This window comes from Vulpes vulpes, unplaced genomic scaffold, assembly GCF_048418805.1.
Source record: "Vulpes vulpes isolate BD-2025 unplaced genomic scaffold, VulVul3 u000000644, whole genome shotgun sequence".
NCBI lineage: Eukaryota > Metazoa > Chordata > Mammalia > Carnivora > Canidae > Vulpes > Vulpes vulpes.
In genome coordinates this window covers 848,887-871,307 of record NW_027325787.1, presented here as the reverse complement: position 1 = coordinate 871,307, position 22,421 = coordinate 848,887, and the positions used below count along the sequence as shown (strand labels likewise).

Below are 22,421 nucleotides of genomic sequence, written 5' to 3'. Positions count from 1 at the left end.
ATCTAACCTTTTGAAACTGGTTAAAATCACTTTTTTTTCCCCGTGGGGTGCCTGACTGGCTTGGTCAGTAGAGCATGTGACACTTGATCTTGGGGTTGACTTCAAGTCCCACACTGGGTATAGAGCTTACTTTAAAAAAAAAAAAAATCACTTTTTCCCCAAGGCTCTTAGGCAATGCCCTCAGCCTGACCATATAGGCCTCCTTCTAGGAGCGTTAACCTAAGTGAGTTTCCTTCTATAGAGTATTCTGAACAGTAGCATCATCAAACCCTGCTGCTAACATCCTTCTCGAATTTCTGCATGACTTCTCAAGACCTTATATATTTCAGTTTCTTGAGTATGTGGACTGTGATTGGGCACAAATAGGCTAGTTTAGCTGTGACCGAAGAACTGCTTAAGATTGTGTCCACGTATTGAGGCATTTCCAACCTCAGACAACAATAACAACAACAATAACAAGATGGAAAGCAGACCACACCAAAAAGTGGCTCAGGCTCTTTTCTTTCTTTCCTGAGATCTCTGGTTTCCAAAGGCACATTTTCTTTCTTTTTGCTCTGTAGGGACCACCAGAAAACTCCTTGCGATTGAATGAGTTGAGAGACCTGCTTCTCCAGTTCCCCTGAGTCAGTGAGTGAGGATTCCTTTCTTCATAAGGTGAAAGGAGTTCACTCTTCCATTTTTTGGTAGACCAGTTTAAAAGTCTCATTCATTGCTGAAACTAATTAGAACACCTCCAGACTATGGGATTACAACTGTGAATGTGGAAATGTTTGGCATCACTCATTCACTCATTCTGTATTACTTGGGACTCTGGATTGTAAATGACAGAAAGTCAGCTTGAATCTGTTAAACCAAAATATTGTGTTATTCCCCAGAACCCAAGTATAGGAATGAGGCTCCAGGGACAACTGGAAGGAGTGTTCCCGAATCTCTGGGACTGCCCTCTCCAACTCACATCTGCTTTCCTCTTTCTCTCTCGACAGGCATGTTTCCTCTGCTTCTCCACCAACTCCTGGGCTATTATATCTTGCAGCCTAGATGCACTACGAGGTCAGTTTCTCCTCTCAGCTCTAGTTCCAAAATCCCCGGAGAAGAACTTGGCTTGGCCTGGCTTGGGTCTGAACTGGGTTGGGCACCAACCAACTGAAGACTTAGCTAAGTCTGGTTACACAGCTACCGGGAACACTCAGATGGGGCTCAGGAGGGCCAGGCCACTCTGTACTAACATGCCCACCTCCCACCATGTGGATTCAGGAAAGAATCCACTGCTAACAAAGCAAAACAAAAGAAGTCCACTACCTATTCTTTTTCCTGTAATATCCTTCTCCAAAAGCAGATGGGAATTCTGTTATTTTGCATCTACCTACTTTGCGTCTGCCTCTTGGCAGTCCTTTTCTTCATATTGTGTCTCTGATGACATTGCCTTAAGGCGGTTTTCTCTAGTTTTCCATCTCTACTCATGCACACCTCTTTTTCATTCTTCATGCCCAGACTGGCTGCCTACTTCTACTGGGCTCTAATGGAACAACAGCTCTCCTCTAACTCCTGCAACTAAAACAGAGCCACCTTTCACAGAGCTCTCCTGCACAATCTCCCCCCTCTTCCTTCACATATATTCTCCTCTTCCCAGCTTCAGAGAAAAGATTCCTTCTTGTCAGTGTCTGGAGAGGATCAAGATCCATGAGCCCATGTGGGCTAAGTGAGAACATGCTAGAAAACGAGATAGATGCTAGAACGGGGCTTTGCTAGAGCAAGTAATCTCTGCCACAAAGAACAGAAGGACAAGGGGTTGAGAAGTGCATTCTCACCCTTGAGTCAAACTACATACAAAGTTAAGTCATACTTTGAAACCATTTTTGGTTTATTGCAAGAAATTCCTGCCATAGGTACTGGAAACACTCAAAGTCTGTAGAGTGAAATAATAATAATAATGACAACAACAACAGTTAAAGTGAGCTGTTTCCACGTATTCTGGGTGGGTTTTCCTATGTAGAAAAAAAGGCTAGTCAAAAGTTTACTTTTTTTCTTTTTTGAAGATTATATTTATTTATGCACAAGAGACACAGAGAGAGATGCAGAGACATCAGCAGAGGGAGAAGCAGGCTCCTTGCAGAGAGCCCAATGTGAGACTCAATCCCAGGACCCCGAGATCATGACCTGAGCCAGAGGCAGATGCTCAACCACTGAGCTACCCAGGTGTTTCTACTTCTACTTTTGTTTAATGATATAGAGTTTTCAAGGATCCAGCATACTATGGCCATGGGTCAGACTGACCCACTGCTGATTTGTATGGCCCATAGGTTAAGCATAGTTTTCACATTTATAAATGTGGGAAAAAATAGAAGAATATTTTGTGATGTGTAAAAATTGTACAAAATTCAAATTTCAATGTACTTGCCACAGAGACCATATGTCCTGCTAAGTCTAAAGTAATTACTATGTGACTCTTTTCAGAAAAAGTTTGCTGACCCCTGGTTTAAAAGGCTAGTGTTTAATTTATTAAACAACAAATTCAAAACCTTGGTGTGTCCTTAAGCTTTAAAAAAAAACAGGTGGTGGTTACACTTCTGTGAAACCACCACCACCACAATCAAGATACAGAATATTTCTATTACCCCCAAGAGATTCTGCAGGCCTCCCATAGAATATCCCTCCCTCTGCTCCCACAGCCCTAGGCAACCACTGATCTGCTTTCTGTTACTATATATTAATTTGCATTTCCTAGAATTTTGCATAAATAGAACCATATGGTAAGTGCTCTTGTGTCTGTCTGTTTTTACCCAGCATACCGATTTTGAGATTCATTCATATTGTTGTGTGTATTGGTAGTTTGTCCCTTTATTGTTACATTTTTTAAAAAGCAAAATTTTAATTTTTAGTTTAAAAATTCTGCACTATAGAACATTTCAACATTTTACCAAAAAAGGCCAAAATAGCACATGCACACATTATTTCTTTTTGATGTACTTCAATTACCTGTCAAGTATTAATTTTTATAAAGTAAAGCAATTGTACTTACACATATAGTAAACTTTAAATTCTCTTAGATTTTTTAAAAAAGATTTTGTGTATTTATTCATGAGAGACACACAGAGAGAAGCAGAGACAGAAGCAGGCTCCCTGCAGGGAGCCCAATGTGGGACTCAATCCCAGGACCCTGGGGTCATGCTCTGAGCCAAAGGCAGATGCTTAATCACAGAGCCACCCAGGTACCCCTTTCTCAGATGTTCTGAAACTGTCTAAACTTCCTAAGATTTCAACTTAAAGTCAGAAGTTTGTATCAGTTACTCAATTATACATTTTATTTTTTTATTTTTAAAAATTATTATTATTTTAGTAATCTCCACACCCACTATAGGGCTTGAACTCTTGACTGAGATCAGCATCACATGCTCTTTCTATTAAGCCAGTCAGGCGCTCCTGAGTAAACACTTTAAATTGTTCTTACAAGAAGGGTCTCTTAGGCCAAATTCCCTTACACATTTGTGGCACAGAAAATATCTCACATGCCCAGATTCCTTCTGATTACAGAGACGTTACTCTCATGGTTTTGATTCTCCCAAACCTTCCATATTACTTATTTTTCTGGAGTAGAAAAATACGAAGCCCTGGAAAGGACCGTCACCATCCCAGCTAAGCAAAGTAATTGGCTAAGGAAGCAGATGCTGTCCCAGCTAATTGAAGTAATTTAGAGCCAGAGATTTTGGTAGAACCTGAGTTTTAAAGTTGCAGACATGCAAAGGTTTACTACTCACCTCTCATACTAAGGTCCTTTTCATAAATACAATGGAGGTCTTCAAAGCATGAAGGGTGCTTATTTTGGACTCACACAAGGTCTACAGCTTTCTTGAGTCCACCCATCCCTAGGTTAGATTTGTAACTATTTGGCTTCTCATATATTTTTTATTTAACTCTAGAGATCTTTGAACTCCCAGGGATCCAAAGAAATATATTTTCATTTATCTATTTTCACCTGCAAATACTAGAGTGTGTATCTCTAATATATAAAAACCTTAATATTTTTAAACGTATGCTCCAAGCCCAATGTGAGGCTTGAACTTACACCCCCAAGATCAAGAGTTGCATGCTCTACTGACTGAGCCAGCCAGGCACCACTATAAGAACTTCAAAAAGTAACAGTGCCATTATCTCATTGAACCAAATTAACAAGAATTGATGTAATCTACTACACTCTGTCCACCTCTTATTTCTCCAACTGTCTAAAAGAGATGTTTTTACAATGTCCAATCAGAATCATAACAAGGCCGTATATTTGTCTGGTTGATACGTCTCTAAAGGTGTTTAAGTCTATTGCCATCTTCTATGCCCTTAAAGCCATTGATTTTTTTTTGAAGAAACTGGGTTGTTTTCTGTAATTTCCCACACTCTGGATTTGGCTGAGTGGTATGAACTTTTAGGTGGTATGAACTCTCTAAGTTTTCTTCATCCCTTATATTTCTAGTAGCAGGCTTGATTAGATTCAGATGCTTTTTTTTTTTTTGTCAAGAATACCTCATGGGTGCGTAAATATGTTTTCTAACTAGCAAAGACTTTTGAACTTGATTAGACCTTCCATTCTTTTGTATTGCTTAGATATTTTATCTAATATCTAATTTATTTAATTAATATCTATTTTATTTAAGAGTTTTATTTTTATTGTTTTTTTTAAGATTTTATTTATTTATTTATTTATTATTTATTTATTTATTTATTTAAAGATTGTATTTATTTATTCATGAGAGACACACAGAGAGAGGCAGAGACAGGAGAAGCAGGCTCCCTGCGGGGATCCCGATGCGGGACTCGATCCCAGGACCCTGGGGTCACGACCTCAGCCACCCAGGCGCCCCCCCCACCCCCCGCCCCGCTTAGATATTTTAAATGGTAAACTGAAGTTGGGATATCTCACACGGTTTTGAGTTGGACCTGCAGTCACAACTCACATAACAGCTAATTGTTACCAGGTGTTTCCCTTGGTCCCGGCACAATGACAACCAAGCAGCTTCCTTACGATGCTCATTTAATCTTTACGAACATTTTGCAGGAGAGGAAACTGAAGCTGCCAGAGTTCGATTACTCTGACCCAGTTAGTGACAGTGTGACGCGTCCAGGGGTCGAACTAGGATCCCAGCTCCGGGTTGGTTCCGCGCGGAACAACCCTGCCTCGGGCTCTCTGCATTTTCCCGGTTCTCAACCTTCGGGTATCAATTATACGTTAGTGGTTCCGCCCCGCCCCTCGCCCCGCCCCTCGCCCCGCCCCCACAATTCGTCCCGCCCCTCGCCCCGCCCCTAGCCACGCCCAGTTCCGGGTCTAGCCCGAGGGAGCTCCGGGGTTAAAAAAAACACACACACACACAAACCACACTTCCCAGAGTGCACCGCGAGAGCTAAGGCCTCACTACCGGCGTCCGCTCCCCGGCGCCATTTCTGTAGAGGGGACGGCAGCGCGGCCTGTGGCCATGGCGCTGTTCCCGGCCTTTGCTGGCATTAGTGGGGCTCCGGATGGCGGCAGCGCGAGGAAAGGTAAGCAGGCAAAAGGGATGAAGAAGGCACTCGGCGGGCTTACAGCGGAGTTTCTCGGTCCCAGGTCTCGGCCCTTGCTTGGGGTTTGTTTATCCATCTGTGTCCCAGAGTTCTCCGCGGCGCTGCAAAGCCTTCTGGGAAGGGCGCCTGGGCTGGTCCCGGCGTGAGGTTGGAGTTGCTGAGCGCTGGTCGGAGGAAGAAGAGCCCTGGCAGGGGTCGTGCGGTCGGACCCCCTCCTCGCCCGGGGCCTCCGTCACGTCCCCCTGAGAAACAGACATTCACATTCCGGGGAGGGTCCTGGTGCAAAAGGCTAGGTGTTCCCACTGCATCCCTCCTGGCGTTTTTCCCCGTTTTACTGAATTCTGAACTGTCCGGTGGGTTCCTAGCTTTTGGCAGAACTGGAGCTGGGGATTAGCATCCGCAGCCTGACCACGCGCGGTTTCTCTGCGGGTCGGGGGTGGGGGGCACAGGTGCTGGGAATCAGAACCGGTCATTGAGGGGAATCACGTTCCACGTTCTGGCCCCAGGACATCTGCAGTTATTACAACCTGAGACGGGGGATTGTAATTTAAGGTCATTAATCCTAAATCCTACACATAATGTGGCCGAGCCCAATTGTGTCTGACTCCTCTTTTATATCCTCTTATGGTTCCTACACCGTTTTTTTTTTTTTTTTTTTTTTTGGTAATGCTCTTCATCATTTTGAGTAACTTCCTATGTAAATTAGTGTAATTTTTGGTTATCCTTGACTAGGTTGTACCCTGCATGTGGTCGGGGACAGTGTCTCCAGACTGCAGCATACTTCGCCCAGAGCTCAGGTCCAGAATATTGTAGGTGTGCAAGAAATGTCTGCTGAGTATACAGACCAATAATAGGCGATATGGGAAACAGGCAGAAGAAATATTATTACATTTCCTTACTCCCTACAGCTGGTTGACAAGTCCTTGAAACAGGCAAGGCGACAATCCTCTAGGGACTCAACTGCCTGGGTTGTTAATACTTTGCTAAGGGCGAAAGGTCCTGGAGACTTTGCTTCCGATGTTTCTTAGAGACTTAATGCTCTTCCCAATCCCTTCCCATCTTGAAAGTACAGAATGGGCCACTCCTCATGACCCCAGTGCAGCTCTTCCTGTCCACAGGACCTGTCCCCGTGCCTTTTTTTTTTTTTAATATTATTTGTTTATTCATGATAGACATGGGGGGGGTGGGGGCAGAGACACAGGCAGAGGGAGAAGCAGGCTCCATCCCAGGAGCCTGACACAGGACTTGATCCGGGGACTCTAGGATCATGCCCTGGGCTGAAGGCAGGTGCTAAACCACCGAGCCACCCAGGGATCCCCTGTCCCCGTGCTTTAATAAAAGCCTCCTTTTTGCACCAGGCACGTCTCAAGAAGTCTTTCTTGGCCCTCAGCTTGGAACCCTGATGTCTTCCTTACATCAATAGGTATTTTTTAAAAAGTGACAGAGAAGGTAAGATGTTATAGGTATCACAGGTGAACTACAGGAATACTGACTTCTGATGGGAAGTTCAAGAAGGCTTTATTTAGTAGGTGACTTTGGCGATGGGTCTTCAAGACCGTGGGATCTGGACGGATGGAGATAATGGAAGGGCATTCCAGGGCCTTTAAAGACATGCAGGAAGGAAATCATGTGACCTGTGCAGAAAATTGCAAACAGTCCAGTTTGTGTGGAAATATAGAGGCCTAATGAGGAGCCTTGGGAAATATGGTTGGGACCAGTAGTGAGGGGCGGGTAGTGACTTAACAGGCCAAAGGTTTATCTCTTCTTTGGGAGGGTGAAATGGAAAGTTTACAGGAGAGTGTCGTCCTTGTCATTGATCTTCACCAATATTTATCAGACACTTTCTGGGTATTCAATATCAGGATAATGTTTGTAAAAGAGGTTTTTAGGAAGCACTGTATTTTTACAAATTTAGACGTTATCACTCAAATTAACTCTGATTCTTTAATATCATCTAATTTCCCGTCAATGTTCAAATTTCCCAAGTTGTCTCAAAAATGGCCTTTTAGTGCAGCTTCAAGTCAGGATCCCAAGAAAGATACAACGTTGTATTTTTGAATGCATCTCTTAGGTCTCTTTTTAATATGAAACAGTTTCTCCTTCCCTTTCATTTTCCCTGGTGATTTATTTGTTGAGGAAACTGGGTCACTTGTCCTGTTGACGTTTCCTACCAAATCCTCCTTGGTGTCATTCAGCATCCTTCTCTATCCCAGTATTTCCTGTGAACTGGCAATTAGATCTAGAGAGTTAATTAGATTCAGGTAAATTTTAATTGAAAATACCTCATTGGGTGTTTGCTATTTACTCAGTTTGGGAGGATGTGCTGTCTAGCTTTTCTTCTTTTGGTAATGTTAAGATTGATCAGTGATTTCAGGGACAACTGGACTCATCTGTGATGACACTGCCCATCAGTCTTTTACCTAATGATTTCTGCAGCCATTTATGATTGTTGCTTAGATGCATTATTTTGTTGGGGTTGCAAATGGTTATTTTCTAACTTTAGTTTTCCTCCTATGTTAGCATCAATTATTCTGTAAACTTTCTGTCAACACTATTGGGATACCCGAAAATAGAATGCAGGCGGGAAAGACAGGATGAATGGTTAATTTGTTCCCTTTGTCAGTTTTCAGAAAATGAGTTGGGCTCTCTGCGACTTTTAGAGGTCTCCCTCTTCATTATGAACTGTTGAATTTTTAACGCTTGGATTTTGATCCATTGTAGATATTATTTTTCTAATGCTCAAATCATCCCATCTGTGGCTAATGGGAGTCTAATTAAGTTCGATGTGTGTCTTTTTGACATGACCCAGATGTCTTAATTGCTTCCTTGCTTTCTGGCCTAAAAGATGCCCAGAGCTCATCACTTACATGTTCCATTATGGCCTGGAATTGCCTGTTTCTCTAAAAACCATGATTTCTTTTAGCGGAAAATGGTATGGGAAGGTTAAAACCACAGGTTGGTGTCAGGAGTACTAATTGCATTGGGTTGTCATTATTTGTAGACATTTTGAGTGGTCAAAACCAGGAAGAGAAAAATACATCATAAATTCACCTTGATATTTCCAGGTCAAATTTAATATTGTGAGATTTTTACTTAATTTCTTTTTGTAATATAATTTGTAATTTATATACCAATTTATAGTTAACATTTATATTTCTTTCCTCTTATGCTGAAAATCTTAGTTCTTGGGGTATCTGGCTGGTTTGGTGGGTGGAGTGTGGACTCTTGATCTTGGAGTTGTGAATTCAAGTCCCATGTTGGGTGTGGGTGTTACTTCAAAATAAAATCTTGGGGCACCTGGGTGGTTCAGTCTGCTTCTCCCTCTGCCCCTCCCCTTGCTCGTGCGTGCACTCTCTCTCTCTCAATAAGATAAAATCTTTTAAAAAATAAAAATTAAAAAAAAACTTAAAATCTTAGTTCCTAATGCCACCAACACAATTATGTATATGTTCAAAATAACAGTAGCAACATGATTAATACTAAATATAGTTTATATTTCTTTGTGGTTTCTTTTGTCCTTAGGACATATCCTGCAGCAGATGTGTGGTCAGTTGATTGTGTTTTAAAATAATTTCTGTGTGGTTTTGTCACCAGTTTGACATATAGTTAAAGTAATGTATATTTTTAATTTTTAGGGATTGCTTTTTTCTTCTTTTTGAATTGATTAGGTTTTTAGCATTGTGAAACATTTACATGATCTTAAGGTTGAAAATGTAAACCAGGTATATTCATCTCTGTCACTTTCTGTACTATGTGGGTTAGAATTTTAATTAGTCACTGATATCCTTCCATTTTCTCTCCCTTAATATGAGTAGGTAGCTACATTTCCTTCCTTTTCTTAAATACACACTGTTCTACATTTTATCTTATTTTTTTGAAGACTTATTTATTTATTTTAGAGAGAGCTCTAGCGAGGGGTGGGTAGAGGGAGAGCGAGCGAGAGAGAGGAGAAAGAGAGAGAGAGAGAGAGAATTCTGAAGCAGACTCCCCGCTGGGTGCAGAGCCCACTGGGACTCAATGTCATGACCCTGAGATCACAAACTGACCTAAAATGAAGAGTCAGATTTTCAACCGACTGAGCCACCCAGGCGCCCCACTTGTTTTGCATTTTAGCTAAAATTCCAGAGAACACTTTATAGTATAACATGAGATCTTTCTCATTTCTTTTGACTGATACACAGAACTCTATCTTGGGATGTCACAGGGTATTCCCTATTAAGAACATTTAGACTGTTCCCTTTCTTCTGCTGTTATTAATAGAGGCACTGTATTTTGTTGTTGACACATCATGATGTTTCATTAGTTTCAGGTGTACAACGTAGCGATTCAGCAACTTTATACCTCATGCTGTGCTTACTGCAACACTGTTAGAATATCATCGACTATATTCCCTGTGCTGTGCTTTTTATTCCTGTGATTTATTCCTTATTCACAGGCATCTCCCACTCCCCTTCACTTATTTTGCTCATCCCCCGGCAACCATCAGTTCTCCATATTTATGAGCGAGCTGCTTTTTGTTTAGTTGTCTTGTAGATTCTACATATAAGTGAAATCACGTGGTATTTTTGTTTCTCTGACTTCACTTAGCATAATACCCTTTTAGGTCCATTTATGTCGTCACCAATAGCAAGATTTCATCCTTCTTTATGCCTGGATAATATTCCATATTATTTCTATTTTTATGTATATATCACATCTTCTTTACTGACTCATCTATTTATGGGCACTTGGGCTGCTTCCGTATCTTGGCTATTGTAAACACTGCTGTGGGAAACATAGAAGTGTTTATATCTTTTCAGTTTCTTTGAATAAATACCCAGTAGAGGAATTATTGGATCATATGGAATCTCCATACTGTTTCCCATAGTGGTTGTACCAATTTACATTCCTACCAGCAGTGCAAAATGTTCCTTTTTCTACATATTCTCGCCAACACTTTTTATTTCCTGCCTTTTTTTATTTTAGCCATTCTGACAGGAATAAGGTGATAATCCATTGTGGTTTTGATACACATTTCCCTGATGATGAGTGATGTTGATCATCATTTCATGTGTCTCTTGGTCAACTGGATGTCTTTTTTGGAAAGATGTCTGTTCACGTCCTTGCCTATTTTTTGTACTTTTTGCTTTACACTGTAAAATGATATGAAAACGTAAGATCAATAATAGTAGTGCAGTTTCAATTAAAAAAGAAAAACTAAACTGCTGGACAGAATAGAGAGGCAATAACCAAAGAGGTGACAGCAGCTCCACCACTCTTCACTCTGGAGGTACTGTTAAGCATTAGGACAGGATTTAAACAGCCATCTTATTCAGTAAGAGGTTTGGGGGTGTGTGTGGAGATTTAGTAACATTCATTCTTTGAACAGATATGTAGTGCCTCCATTGTGTTAGGAGCAGCAGAGAGTCTCCAGTGTCTGGTCCCTCCAGTTCTCTCAAGCTTTCCTTCTTATACTATCAGATTATTATTATTTTTTAAAGATTTATTTATTTATTTGTTCATGAGAGAGAGAGAGAGAGAGAGGCAGAGACACAGGAGGAGGGAGAAGGGCTTCATGCTGGGAGCCCGACGTGGGACTCGATCCAGGGACTCCAGGATCGTGCCCTGGGCCAGGCGCTAAACCGCTGAGCCACCCAGGGATCCCCTACTATCAGATTATTTATTAGGATTTTGTAATGTTTTACATTGTTGTCAGGAGTCAAATATTTGTACAGAGTTGTGGAGGAAGGTGGTATATCAGTTCATTTAATCCTCATAACAACATATGAAGCAGGTGTATTATCCATATTTGGGAGAGAAACTAAACTCATCATTTTTTTCTCCAGACCATGCTCTTCTTCCTGGGACCACATATAGAACATGACACCATCATTCCCCAAGCCAAAACTTAGACATGTACTTTGACTGCTTCTCCTCCTGTCACGACCCCTCATTCAATTCTTCATCTCATCCTTCCAGACAACTCTTTTCCCACCTCTGCTAGTTTGTACCTCTTAATCCCTTCCATCTAATCTGCCCATCCCCGACCCCTTGCCCTCTGGCAACCATCAGGTTTTCTATATCTATAGGTCTGATTCTGTTTTGTTTGTTCATTTGTTTTTTAGATTCCACATATAAGTGAAATTGTGGTATGTCTTTCTCTGACTTACTTAGTGTAATATCTTCTAGGTTCATCCATATTGTTGCAATTGGCAAGATCTCATTTTTTATGGCTTAGTAATATTCCCTAGAGTGTGTGTATGCACTGATGCACATGCTACATCTTTTTCTTTTTAAAAATTTTACCTTTTGGGCAGCCCCGGTGGCTCAGCGGTTTAGCGCCACCTTCAGCTCGGGGTGTGGTCCTGGAGACCCGGGATCGAGTCCTGCATCGGGCTCCCTGCCTGGAGCCTGCTTCTCCCTCTGCCTGTGTCTCTCATGAATAAATAAATAAAATCTTTAAAAAAAATAAAAATTTTACCTTTTCATTTGAGAGAGATAGCGAGAGAGAGAATGAGCAGAGGGGAGAGGGAGAAGCAGGCAGGCTCCCCACCAAGCAGGGAGCCTGACATGGGGCTCCCATCCCAGGACCCTGGGATCATAAAGTGAGCCAAAGGTAGATGCTTAACCAATTGAGCCACCCAGATGCCCCACACACTACACCTTTATCCATTCATCTATTGATGGATATTTAAGTGCTTTCCTATCTTGGTTATTGTAAATAATGCTGCAATGAATATAGAGGTGTGTATATCTTTTCATACATTAGTATTTATTTATTTTATTTTTTTATTTTTATTTATTTATGATAGTCACAGAGAGACAGAGAGAGAGGCAGAGACATAGGCAGAGGGAGAAACAGGCTCCAGGCACCGGGAGCCTGATGTGGGATTCGATCCCGGGTCTCCAGGATCGCGCCCTGGGCCAAAGGCAAGCGCCAAACCACTGCGCCACCCAGGGATCCCCATACATTAGTATTTTAATTTCTTAGGATAAATACCCAGAAGTGGAATTGCTGGATCATATGGCATATATATTTTTAACTTTTTGAGGAACATCCACACTGGCTGTACCAGTTTGCATTCCCACCAACAGCGTACAGGGTTTTGTTTTTTAATTTTTTTTCCTCCACATAGTAGCCAACACTTATTTCTTGTCTTTTTGATTTTAGCCATTCTGACAGGCATGAGACAGTATCTCATTGTGGTTTTGATTTGCATTTCCCCAATGGGTGAGTGGGGTTGAGCATCTTTTCACGTGTCTGTTAGCCATCTGGATGTCTTTGGGAAAATGTTCAGGATTTTATTTATTTACTTATTCATGAGAGAGAGGCAGAGGCACAGGCAGAGGGAGAAGCAGGCTCCATGCAGGAAGCCCGACGTGGGACTCGATCCCGGGTCTCCAGGATCACACCTCGGGCTGCAGGCGGCGCTAAACCACTGCACCACCGGGGCTGCCCATGTCAGGAGCATGTTAAAGTGTATTGTGCGCCGGGGATGCTCAGTCGGTTAAGTGTCTGCCTTCGGGTCAGGTCATGATCCCAGGGTTCTGGAACTGAGTCCTGAGTTGGGCTCTCTGCTGTGCAGAGTGTCTGCTTCTCCCTCTGCTGCTCCTCCTGCCCATGCTTGTTTTCTTTTTTTCTTTTTTCTTTTATTTTTTCCATGCTTGTTTTCTCTCTCTGTAAAATCTTTACAAATAAATAACATCTTTTTAAAAAAGTGTATTTATTTAAAAATACCATGTACCATTCACTGGTGTAAATGCTTTACAAATACTGACTCACTGAATCATAACCCTATGAAGTCGGTACTGTTATTCTGCATTTCTCAGGAGGAGGGAATGCAGTCACAGAGCCAGTAAGTAACTTGTCTGCTCACATGGCTGGTGGGCCACAGAAGCAGGAGCTGAACTCAGGCGATCTAGTGTCAACACTTGTGCTCTTGAATACTGCTCTTTGCTGCCGATCTTTGGAATCCTAGATCTGACATTGTCACCTTGTGTAGAGCTCTCAAGTGTCTGTCTATTGCCCATAGGGTAAGTCCAAACTCTGACATGTTTTTAAGGCCCCCTGACCTCTCCAGCTTCATCCTGCCCTCACTTGCTGTCCCTCCCTGTGATCCAGACAGCACAGCTTCATGCTGTTTCATGCTGTTTCCCAGAGTCCTGCTTTCCCACGATCAGATCTTCATACCAACCATGTCTTCTGACTTAGACTCTCCCTAGGAGCCCATCAGCCTCACTCCTCATCCTTTGGGTTTTAACCAAGATGCTCTCCCAGGCAGCTTCCTCCCACCCACACCTAGTTTGGATAATGTGCTCTCATTGCACCCTCTGTGTGTTTTCTCCATCTTGAGGCCTTTCATGTTGCCTGTAAGTGACTGCCAGTGTGTCAGTGCCCTAAGGGTCAGCTTCGGTTTGTCGTGTTTGTTGTGTGTTCCCAGCTCCTAGACTAGTGCCTGGCTTTCAGTAAAAATAAAACACGCTGAGTGAAAGAAAAGAAAGACTCAGAAGTTAAGTATTTTGTTACAAGTTGCACAACCAAGAAACAATAAAGCAGTATTTGAACACCCTTCTGGCTCAGAAACTTGTGTTATAAATCATACTGTGTGATATTAGAGTGTTGGGGTTTGGGTTGTTTAAACATCACTTTTGGCACACCTGCATGGCTCAGTAGTTGAGCGTCTGCCTTTGGGCTCAGGTCGTGATCCCAGCTCCTGGGATCAAGTCCCGTGTCGGCCTCCCTGCAGGGAGCCTGCTTCTCCCTCTGCCTAGGTCTCTGCCTCTCTTTCTCTGTTTCATGAATATATAAAGTCTTTAAAAAAAAAAAAAAAAAACTTGGGATCCTGGGTTCTCTTCAAATTGTAGGTTAACTCCGTCTAAGTGCTGACTTTGGCTAGATACTCTGTGATCACCATCTGAAAAGCACTTTTTAGCCATGTTTGCTAGTGCTTTCTTTTTCTTTTTCTTTTTTTTTTTTTTTAAGATTTTATTTATTTATTCATGAAAGACAGAGAGAGAGAGAGAGGCAGAGACACAGGCAGAGGGAGAAGCAGGCTCCATGCAAGGAGCCCGACGTGGGACTCGATCCCAGGACTCCAGGATCACTCCCTGGGCCAAAGGCAGGCGCTAAACCACTGAGCCACCCAGGGATTCCCTTTCTTTTTCTTTTTAAGATTTTATTTATTCATGAGAGACAGAGAGAGAGAGAGAGAGAGAGAGGGAGAAGCAGGCTCCATGCAGGGAGCCTGACGCGAGACTCGATCATGGGTCTCCAGGGTCAGGCGAAGGCTGTGCTTAAACTGCTGAGCTACCCAGGCTGCCCTGCTAGTGCTTTCTGTACAAGTGTTTGCACGCTCAGTTTCCCGGTCAGGAAATAAGGACTTTGATCAAAATGAAGAGCTAGGCTCACTTATATTAAAGGAACAATCTCCTTCCTTAATGTATATGCTTACTGATTGCACTCAAACTTAGAAATGTCTTTTGAGTTATTCCTGGCAGGTGGTGCTCAGTGGAGCTCACTGAAACCCAGTAATCAGTGCTTTCTTTGTTATAATCGAATAGGGAAGAGGGGAACTTGGATATTTTATCCAACTGTGATTAAAAAAATTTTTTTAAACTTATTCATGGCAGTTTCTCCATCCCTCTGTCTAATGGAATGGAATTAAAGCCGTTTGACTAGCAATGGAGAAACAGCAGTATATAATAAACTTATTATTAAAGAGCATGTCAAGCTAGGGATGATTCATTATATAATTTTCTGTAAAATAACACTTGCTGTGGTTCTTCCAGATACCTGCCTGGTTTTTGTTAGGCAGTAGTTCTAAAGTGGTTTTCTGCTTGGTTCTTGTACCTTTCCTTTCCTATTGAGTGTGTGTGTGTGTGTGTGTGTGTGTAGCAGAGTGCTGATTTCCAGGCCGATTCAACCTAATTTACCAACCTACGAGGACAAAAGATTGGTCAGCTTCTTTGTTTGAACCCTAGGCATGTTGTATCCTGCTCGTCCTCTTTGAAATACGTTGTTACATCCTGCTTGGTAATGACACAGTGATCTAAATACATATTTGACTTCTCTCAAAGGAACTTGTAAATTGTATGAGGATGTAAGTAAATGAAAAAAAAAAAAAAAAAAACCGTTGCAATCTGATTAACAAAGTATCTCTTAATCTCAGATAACTTCCTCTGAGTTCCTCTGAGGATTCTATGTAACCAGAATTTAACAATCTACATGTATTACGTGAACAGTTAGGCTTGTGATTAAGTATAAATACCATATGAACAGAGACCTGGCCTGCCTTACTCACACTGTATCCCCAGTGTGGGGACCTGCCTGGGCATGTACTAGGTATTCCATATTTTACTCTTTAATGATTAAATTTCCATTTACAGGAAAGACTGGAAGAATCAAAATAGTTGTACTTTATACCTAGATAAATAGCATGCTTTTGATGGTGTCAGGTTCCTTTAGTTCAGTAAATTAGATGCTAGGAGTAAAAGATACGAAGATATGGCTCAGATCCTCATTCATTGTATTTATTCAGCAAATATTTATTGATTTCAGTTTTGTGCCAGGGCACTGTACTAGGAATATAGGAGTGAGTAGTCGTGACCTCTGCCTTTATGTTGCATTTAGTTTAGAAAGAAAGGCATAGGAGGAGGGTAGGTGAGCTGGAAACGTGGATGCGAGAATTGTAAACTAATTTACTGTATTTGTTTGGCTGGTAAAATATTTTTGTCTTTTTCTTTTTTTCATTCTCACTTCCTAGTAATCATTACTAATCTGGTCCTGGTAAGGATTTGAGTTGTTGACCTTTGCCTTGGAATAAAGTAGGAAGAGTGCCATGCAGATAATGAGTTTATAATGTGAGAATTGCCACAATAGCTCCATGTTGCAGAGACACTTCTGGAAAACCAGCTCCTTAGTTGAAGGAGTGAAGAGTAGCACCATGGTGTGGTGGGGAGCACCGATCGGGGTGCAGGTGTGTACCGTGTCCATGTGACTGAACTTCTTTTGGCCTCCCGCTGTTGATCTGTAAATGAGGCAGTGGTACCCTAGCCGAGCTCCAGGGAGCCTTCTCAGAGCCACCCCCTCCCTTTGGCCCCCAGGAACATCACTACTTTGGCTGTTCTGATTGCCAGACTTCTCTGATTTTGTTTGAACAGTGTTTTCTCTAGACTAGAACTTCCAAAATTCTGACATGACTAACATCCAATAATGATTACTTCTAATGTTCCACGTTCACTGCTCTTGTGCTACCAGGAAAAAAAAAAAAAGCAGCCGCTGTAACTTCTTCTCAGGTGGAAATACCCTTTGTTCTGACAAAAGGTCATTTGATTGAGATGAAGTTCACAGAGGTGGTCAGTGCTGATTTGGGCTAGAACCCCAGGAGTTTTAGTTCTGTATACACTACTCTTTTCCCACAGTGGTCTCACATGGCAAAGCCTTAATTGCTCCCTTAAAAGCCCTTTTTCTTTTACTTTCTGGAGGACTCTGGAGAGTTGCACACTTTATGCCTTTTTTTTTTTTTAAAGATTTTCTTTATTCATGAGAGACAGAGAGAGGCAGAGACACAGGCAGAGGGAGAAGCAGATTCCCTGCGGGGAGCCTGATGGGGGACTCGATCCCAGGACCCCAGGATCACGCCCTGAGCCCAAGGCAGATGCTCAACCACTCTGCCACCCAGGTGCCCCCTTTTTGTTGTTTTAACAGCTGTTTTTTGTTGTTTTACATCGCCTCCAAGCTGTCTTCACTACCTAGAATATTTATGGAGAAATCTCTTGAAATTGAGAGCATCTTTCCATACATATTGTTTTTCCATTTTTTTCTCTCCTTTGTTTATGAGAAAATCCAATTATTGTGGAAATAGTCATGATTTCAGGGAGCAACAGGAACCATTTTCACATAACCTCTTGCCACGAATTCAACCCAAGGGAAGAGAACCAACCTCAGAAGGAAAAGGAGACAATAGAAGAAAGATTGCCCCAACAGTTGCTTAGCACTCACCGGGTGTGGCCTTACAAGTGACTTAGTTCCTCTGAGCCTTAGTCTCCTCTTTTATGTGGTGGAGATCATAGTACCTCCCAGAGAGGGTTGTTATGGTTCAGTTTTGTATGATGCTTAACAGGAGTAAGGATATAAAGGGCTTTACCTGGTGTTTGGCCTACAGTAGGCACTTAATGGGTTAGAATCTCTCCCTCCCCCCTTTAAAAGGTTTTATTTATTTATTTATTTATTTAGAGAGTGAGCATGTGTGCCCGAGCAGGGGGTGGGCAGAGGGAGAGAGAACCTCAAGCAGACTCCCTGCTGATTGGGGAGCCCCAATCAGGGCTTGATCCTATGACCCTGAGATTATGACCTGAGCAGAAATGAAGAGTCGGATACTCAACCAGTTGAGCCCACCAGACACTTCTCCCTCTTAATGTAACATTCCTCTTTAGGACTTTCCTTCCCTTTGCTCTTTGCCACAAATATTTATTAAAGTCCTCCTGATGTATGCTAGACATTGCTCATGGGGCCACAGATACAACAGTGAGTAAAACAAAGTATACGTGTCATCATGGATGACATATATTCTAGTATCTCCTCCTCACTGAGATGCAATAATCATCAGGGACTAGAAGACAACATATAAAACACTGTTCCAGCCCAATACTAAAAAGAGAACTCATTTTAAAAAAGGGCAAAAGATTTGACTATTCTTCCAATTTGAGTGGCCAATAAACACATGAAATGATGCATTGCATCATTGTTCACCAGGGAAATGAAAACCAAATGTGCAATGAGAAGAGACATCACACATACTAGGATGACTGTAAAATCTAAAACACAGAGACAAGTTGCCAAGGATTTGGAGAAATCAGAATCCTTACACACTGTTCCTGGGAATGTAAAGTGGTGCAGCCAGTTTGGAAAACAGTCTGGTATTTCCTTAAAATGCTCAACATGAGTTACCACATGACCCAGTGTTTCTCCTGGATGTCTAGCCGAGAGAAATGAAAACATATGTTCGTATAAAAACTTGTACATGAGTGTTCATGGCAGTATTGTTCATTATAACCAAAATGATACCCAAGTGACCATCAGCCAATAAATGGATAAAATGTGGTCTATCCATAAAATGGAATATTATTTGGCAGTAAAAAGTAATGGAGCATGGATACATTCTACAGCATGGATGAACCTTGAAAACATTATGCCAAGTAGAAGAAGCCAGTTACAAAAGACTGCATATTGTGTGATCTCATTTATTTATTATTTATTTATTTTTAAAAGATTTGCTTTATTTATTTGATAGAGAAGGGGCAGAGGGAGAGGGACAAGCAGGCTCCCTGCTGAGCAGGGAGTCTAATACGGGGCTCTGTCCCAGGACCCCGGGATGATGACCTGAGCTCAAGGCAGATGCTCAACCAACTGAGTCACTTAGGCGCCCCATAGGATCTCATTTATAGTCAATGTTCCAAACTCGAAAATCTGTAGAGACAGATTAGTGGTTGCCTGGGGGTGGGAGAGCTGGAGATGAGTGATGGTAACTGCTAATAGGTATGAGGTTTCTTTTTGGGATGATGGAAATGCTCAAATTACTTCATAGTGATAGTTGCACAATTCTGATTTTTTTTGCTTTGTTTTGTTTTGAAGTAAATTCTGTGTCCAAGATGGGGCTTGAACTCATGACTCTGAGATCAAGAGTCACATGCTCCACCAACTGAGCCAGTCAGGTGCCCTGCACAATTCTAAATATACTAAGAGCCATTGCTTGCACATTTTGTTTTATTTTATTTTATTATTTATTTATACATACATACATACATTTTAAATAGATGAACCTTACAATATCTAGATTATGTCCCAGTATGACTGTCAAGTGCACTTACCCTTTTGTCTCCTAACTTCATCCATGTCACGCACCAGTGCTCTGGCCTCATCCTAGAACAGAACAGGACAAAATCCAAACCCTTCCTGGGGCCCCCTTGCTACCACCATCCCTTGATTTTTTCCTTTCTTTCAGTTAAGACTCCTGAAGGGTTAGAAATTAAGTGACTTGGAAAGAATCCATTCCAGAGGAGTTAGAAATTAGTGGATAAGCAGAAAGGAAAAATTAGGGACATTCAACTCACCACCCAGAGATAATCATCATTAATATAATATTTTATAATGTTAGCATTAGCAAAGTTGACACCCATGTTTTTGTTTTCAAAGAGGAGTAGTAAGGAAAGGCTTATGTTAAGTTACTGGGGACAGAATATTTTTTGAAGAAAAATACCTTAATCTCCTGTAACAGCATTAAGCATGTCAGGCTTTTGTGCATGATTTGATTTTTGAGCTTTTCGGAATTGTCTGCATCAGATTTGAGGTCATTAAGTCCTAGTGCTTTGGAAACATTCTTGCTCCGTAGAGTGTGGATGGAATCCATAAAGCCTTGTTGCTTTTTAAGCCACACTTGTTGCATGGCTTTTGCTTAAGCTGCAGCCTGATAGCACAAGAGGATTTCAATCTTAAGTATTTTAGTGTGTGTTAAAGCCCCATGCCCTGTGAAATAAAAATTTCATGGATTCCCTGTGGCTTCTGCAGACCGTCTGGCTGACATTGGCTGTGAATTAGGATGTCAGCTGGTAAGATGGATTTCCTGCTTTAGAAATCACGTGGAGCTAATTTCATTGATCTTTTTTCCCCACTTTTGTTTGTGCAGAATTAGACTGGCTGAGCAACCCGAGCTTTTGTGTTGGAGCCATAACCTCTCTGAGCCAACAACCTGAAGAGGTCACTGCCCTGGTTTCTGAAGGGTCCCCACTGACCAGGTAGTTTTTTGGAAAGATGGATTTTTTGTTTTTGTCCATGTACTGTCTATAACTTGGTTTGAATAATGCTCCTTAGATTAGAAAAAACCCTGTGATAGAAGAGCGAATTACCAATCTTTTTGCTTGAACTAACGAGGTGCCCTTTGACTGTTTTCTTTTTACTTCAGTCACGGATTATTCCTCTTTTCCTCCGTTTGCATTGTGGTGGCAAGTGCAGGACACAGTCAATGCCATAATGAGGCCACGAGGGAAATGGCATGCACCATTGTGATGGTTGTGTAATGTGACCTTATTAGTAACCTTCAGAATACTGTAGTCCAGTGTTTCCTCAGTTGTGTTTTTTTTACCATTTTTGGAAAAATAGAAGAAGCTGGTGTGATAAAACATTGGATGAAATCTCATGAAAACTTTGGGGAAAGCAGAATGGTGCACAGAGATCTGTATCGAGCTTTGAAAAAAATTGTGGTAGAGCATCAAATTGAGACGTGAGCCCTCTAGAAAATATAGGTGGTCTCATTAAGGTGATGAGCCCCAAGAAGTCAGTACTCTGAAAGTACGAGAAGCCTTTGGAAATTGACACCAGCTGATGCCTGAGAGAGGGTTATGTCAGTGATGCAGAAGGGCTTATTATAACCTTTAAAAATCTGGACCAGAATTAAACCTTTTTAAAATTTTTGGCATTAAGGACATGCTGCCTTAATATGGAGGAGTGAAAATAAATCCTTGATAACATTGCTTCAGTGAATACTTTATTTGGTAAAATAACTGGCAGATTATTTTCATTTAAAAATAGACAGATGTGAAAGTCTAGGTTAAGAAGCTGTTAAAACCTAGACTTTCTTCACCTACTGTTGTTTTAGGTCCAGTTCTTTTTTCTGGGTGGGTGGTGGTGGTGGGGGGAGGTCCAGCTCTTAAATCATTAAGGGGAGTTGTGATCCAGGAAGGCACTGTATAGATACATGGGCAAATAGCCCCTCTGGGCATTTCTGGAGTTCCCTTTTTACATAGTTGTCTGCTTATTTACATAGTCTTCTCCCTGATTCTCTTCTGGAAAAAATTCTAATGGGTGATTTTCCCAAGCAGGAGTCCTCTGAAATCAGAACCCTCAGATGAAAGTGACAGTAACAAAAAGCCCAAACAAACAAGCAGAAAAAAGAAGAAAGAGAAAAAGAAGAAGAGGAAGCATCACCACAAGAAAATCAAGAGAAAACATGGGCAGACCAGTAGCAGTGGATCTGAGCCAGATAGTGAGCCTGATAAGGACAAAAATTCCAGAAGCATTGGAGATAGTAAAAAGGAATCAGAGAAACCAAGGTAGGTTTTCTATTCTCACATACCTGTGACTTTTCACATTTTGAATTTTTTCCCTCAATTGTTGCCACAAATTAGACATTGGAATGACTGTTTAGCCACTCAGTCAAATGGAGTCCCGAAAAAGCCCAAATAGAGCTCTACCATTAGGGCAACATTAAAAAAAAAAAAAAATGAAGAAAGAAAGAAGACTTTTGTTAAAAAACATTAGGGCCGTGATTTTATTTGAGAAATGTTAGACACAGTAATGATTGTGTCAAAATGTGATTCAGGCAAAAAGTCTTTGGGATTTTGAAAGATGGCTCATGTGCCACATGGTGGGAACATGGGCCAGTTTACTACATAGTTAACGGTCCCATCAGTAAGGGTCAGAGTAAGAAGAATGTCTTCTTTCTCTTCTGTAGTCCTCCTCTTCCTTTAGATTGCTCACTCAGCCCTACAGGCGGACACGCACTTTTGGGTTAAGGGTATGTAGTGCATAATATCATCATTGCTCTCGTTATTTTCTTTTTTCTTTTCTTTTCTTTTCTCTTTTCTTTTCTTTTCTTTTCTTTCTTTTCTTTTCTTTTCTTTTCTTTTCTTTTCTTTTCTTTTCTTTTCTTTTCTTCCTTTCCTTTTCTTTCCCTTCTTTTTTCTTTTCTTTTCTTTTCTTTTCTTTTCTTTTCTTTTCTTTTCTTTTCTTTTCTTTTCTTTTCTTTCTTTTCTATTTTATTTATTTATTCATGAGAGACACAGAGAGGCAGAGACATAGGCAGAGGGAGAAGCAGGTTCCCTGTGGGGAGCCCGATGCAGGA

General features: G+C 41.5%; 1 protein-coding gene across 2 annotated transcripts in view; it reads left to right on the top strand.

The window, feature by feature from the left end:
- The first annotated feature begins 5,285 nt into the window (after window positions 1-5,285).
- Window positions 5,286-22,421, top strand: part of NRDE2 (NRDE-2, necessary for RNA interference, domain containing) — a 46,690-nt gene continuing 29,554 nt past the window's right edge. Inside the window, exons 1-3 of one of the 2 annotated variants that reach the window (XM_025982600.2) lie at window positions 5,286-5,523; window positions 20,208-20,316; window positions 21,400-21,630. In XM_025982600.2, the coding sequence (XP_025838385.2) occupies window positions 5,460-5,523; window positions 20,208-20,316; window positions 21,400-21,630 (404 nt within the window). In that variant the 5' untranslated portion in view covers window positions 5,286-5,459. Of the gene's footprint in view, window positions 5,524-17,058; window positions 17,205-20,207; window positions 20,317-21,399; window positions 21,631-22,421 lie in introns of those variants that run through there. The other variant, XM_072745572.1, reaches the window with a different exon arrangement.